This window comes from Oryzias melastigma, unplaced genomic scaffold (assembly GCF_002922805.2).
Source record: "Oryzias melastigma strain HK-1 unplaced genomic scaffold, ASM292280v2 sc03036, whole genome shotgun sequence".
Lineage (NCBI taxonomy): Eukaryota > Metazoa > Chordata > Actinopteri > Beloniformes > Adrianichthyidae > Oryzias > Oryzias melastigma.
The window spans coordinates 1-2,655 of record NW_023419606.1 but is presented as its reverse complement, the minus strand read 5'-3'; the positions used below and the strand labels follow the sequence as shown (position 1 = coordinate 2,655).

Below are 2,655 nucleotides of genomic sequence, written 5' to 3'. Positions count from 1 at the left end.
CCGGTCCCGGATGAAGCGGAGGAAGATGGATGGATGGATGGAGTTTAATAGTCTGTATTAGTTCCACTGTCCTGAATCTTATTGAATTAAGTTTGTATAGAATTTACTTTAAAACATTTTAATACAATTGTGAAGTTTAATGTTTCTTTATTGATGTTTCGTATTCAAGTTATTTTCCATTTTTCTTTTTTCCTGCAGTCACAGTTACAGCAGGATTAAGTTCTTCGTGATCTCAGTATATTCTAGTTAAAAAAATGTTGTGTTTACATGTAGTTGTGTTTTTGTTTCTTACTATAAATGTGTTTTAAAGTCAATTTTTGCACAAGAACTGAACTGTCTTTCTCTGTTGGTAAACTGTGTTTGTTCTTCATAGCTGTTGAGTTTTTGTACAGGTTTGTGTTTGTTTGTATCACTGTGGGATATCTCACACAGTGATACACAGCTGTGTCTTCAGGCTGCAGATTCTGTCCTGTTATTGTCACTGTTCCTGCAGAAGTGTCTCTGCTGAAGCTGAACTTGTTTTTCAGAGCTTCATTTTGGCTTGAGCTCCCATCAGAATAAACATGGAAAATCCAGTCCATTGGTTTTCCTTCTCTCTGTCTGATCCAGCCTGTTCCATAGCTGTCAGTCAGTGAATATCCAGAAACCCGACAGCTGATGGTCAAAGACTGTCCAGGCTGAACAACCTTTGAGTCTGGCTGGATGAGATCAATACTGTCCACACCTGTAGAAACACAAACCAACATCATCTCCATCATTCATCTGAATATGAAATGTTTCTGATCTGATTCTTGCTGTGAATCCACTGAAATCTCCTCACAGGATCCAGCTGTCAGCAGCAGCATCAGAGCTGCAGAGAACATGGTTGATGCTGAAGATGAACTCACTGAGCTCTTTCTGACTCACACACTCACACTTCACTTCATTATATATGAACACTGGGTTTGCATAATGTTTAAGGAAAATTACATTTGAATATTGTGATTAGCATCTCTTAATCTTTAATTTTAGTAAAAAAATACGTAAAAAAAAGAAAAATCATTTCAATGAATAGTCTGGCTACAGTTGTTTTATGGTAATAATAATAATGCTTTGTACATGCAGATCATTTGATATTTAATGTTTGAGGTAAGACTTGTTCACCTGTCAATGTGCAGGTTTGGATATTTCATTACTTGTTTCCTGAACNAGAACATGGTTGATGCTGAAGATGAACTCACTGAGCTCTTTCTGATTCACACTCACACTTCACTTCCTTATATATGGACACTGGGTTTGCATAATGTTTAAGGAAAATAATATTTGAATACTGATTGGCATCTCTTAATCTTTCATTTTAGTAAAACAAATACTTAAAAAAAAGAAAAGTCATTTCAATGAATAGTCTGGCTACAGTTGTTTTATGGTAATAAAAATAATGTTTTTAACATGCAGATCATTTGATATTTAATGTTTTAGGTGAAACTTGTTCATCTGTGCAGGTTTGGATATTTCATCAGTTGTTTCCTGAACACACAGAGCGCTGCAAGTCTCATAACAGAAACTCAACAGGGAACCGAGGTTGATCAAACTCCAGCCTGAGTCTGAGAGGCAGCAAGTGTGTTTAGAGTCACTGATTTTTGTTTCATATAGTTTAGAAAAAAATGCAGTTAATCACATTACAGTGAAGAAAAAATATTAAAAACTGTCTTTTACATTTTTTCCACTTCTCTAAAGTCTCTATTTTTTTATTTCCAAACACATATATTTAAGATTTTAAAAACTGAAAATACAAATATTTCAGTTTGCTTGTTGTAATCCAAAGAGTCATTATATATATATATAAACAAATTCCAACAAAAATACTTTGGTGCTGCTAAAGTAATTTATTTCATATAAGTAAAATCAACCACAAAGATAAAGATCCCTCAATGGTCCCACAGAAATTAAAAACAATCAAATAAAAAGCTGAAAACTGAAATACCAGCAGAAAAGTATAATGCTGACAAAAAAAGAATCTAAATATGTCTCACTTTCCCTAAAGCTGTTTATGTTATGGCTGGTAGGGAGAATGGAACCTGAGAGCAGGAAGGACTCAAAACCAGATCACAGATTAACAAAATATTTAATAACAAAACTTAACTACAAGAGAGAGCAACAATGACATAGCTGATAACACAAGACTCTGTGACACTGAAAAACCTAAAGACCATTATTACAACCTGAGGACTAACGACAAATGTGATGCAGCTGTGGCAACAGGTGATGGCAAACATTGTTGAATGTGACAGTTTTACTCATTTAAAAGGATTTTTTTTTTGGCAAGTATCAACTTTCCATAGTTTGCATTCAGCGTTTTGAAAAGTACTATCAAAAAAAAAACTAATGAGAGCTTTTTACTTCATGTTGTGTTTTTGTACAGAGTTTGTGTCTCTTGAGTCACTGTGTCTCTCGAGCGCAGTAATAAACAGCAGAATCCTCAGCTCTCAGACTGTTCATCTGCAGATACACCTGCTTTCTGCTGTTGTCTCTGGAGATGGTGAAGCGGTTTTTCACTGACTCTAAGTAGGAGATGTAGCTGCTGCGGGGGTCAATATAAGCGATCCATTCCAGTCCTTTTCCTTCAGCCTCTCTGATCCAAGCTATATAAGGATCACTACTAAACCCTGAATATGT

At 35.2% G+C, this 2,655-nt stretch overlaps 1 gene segment (V, D, J or C); it reads right to left on the bottom strand.

The window, feature by feature from the left end:
* Window positions 1-413: 413 nt before the first annotated feature.
* On the bottom strand, window positions 414-863 carry LOC112138168 (the record flags this gene model as incomplete). The annotated part of the segment is given in 2 exon segments: window positions 414-724; window positions 821-863. Coding segments are annotated over 2 exon segments (354 nt in total), but the record flags the coding sequence as incomplete, so codon positions are not given.
* Between the last annotated feature and the right edge of the window lie 1,792 nt (window positions 864-2,655).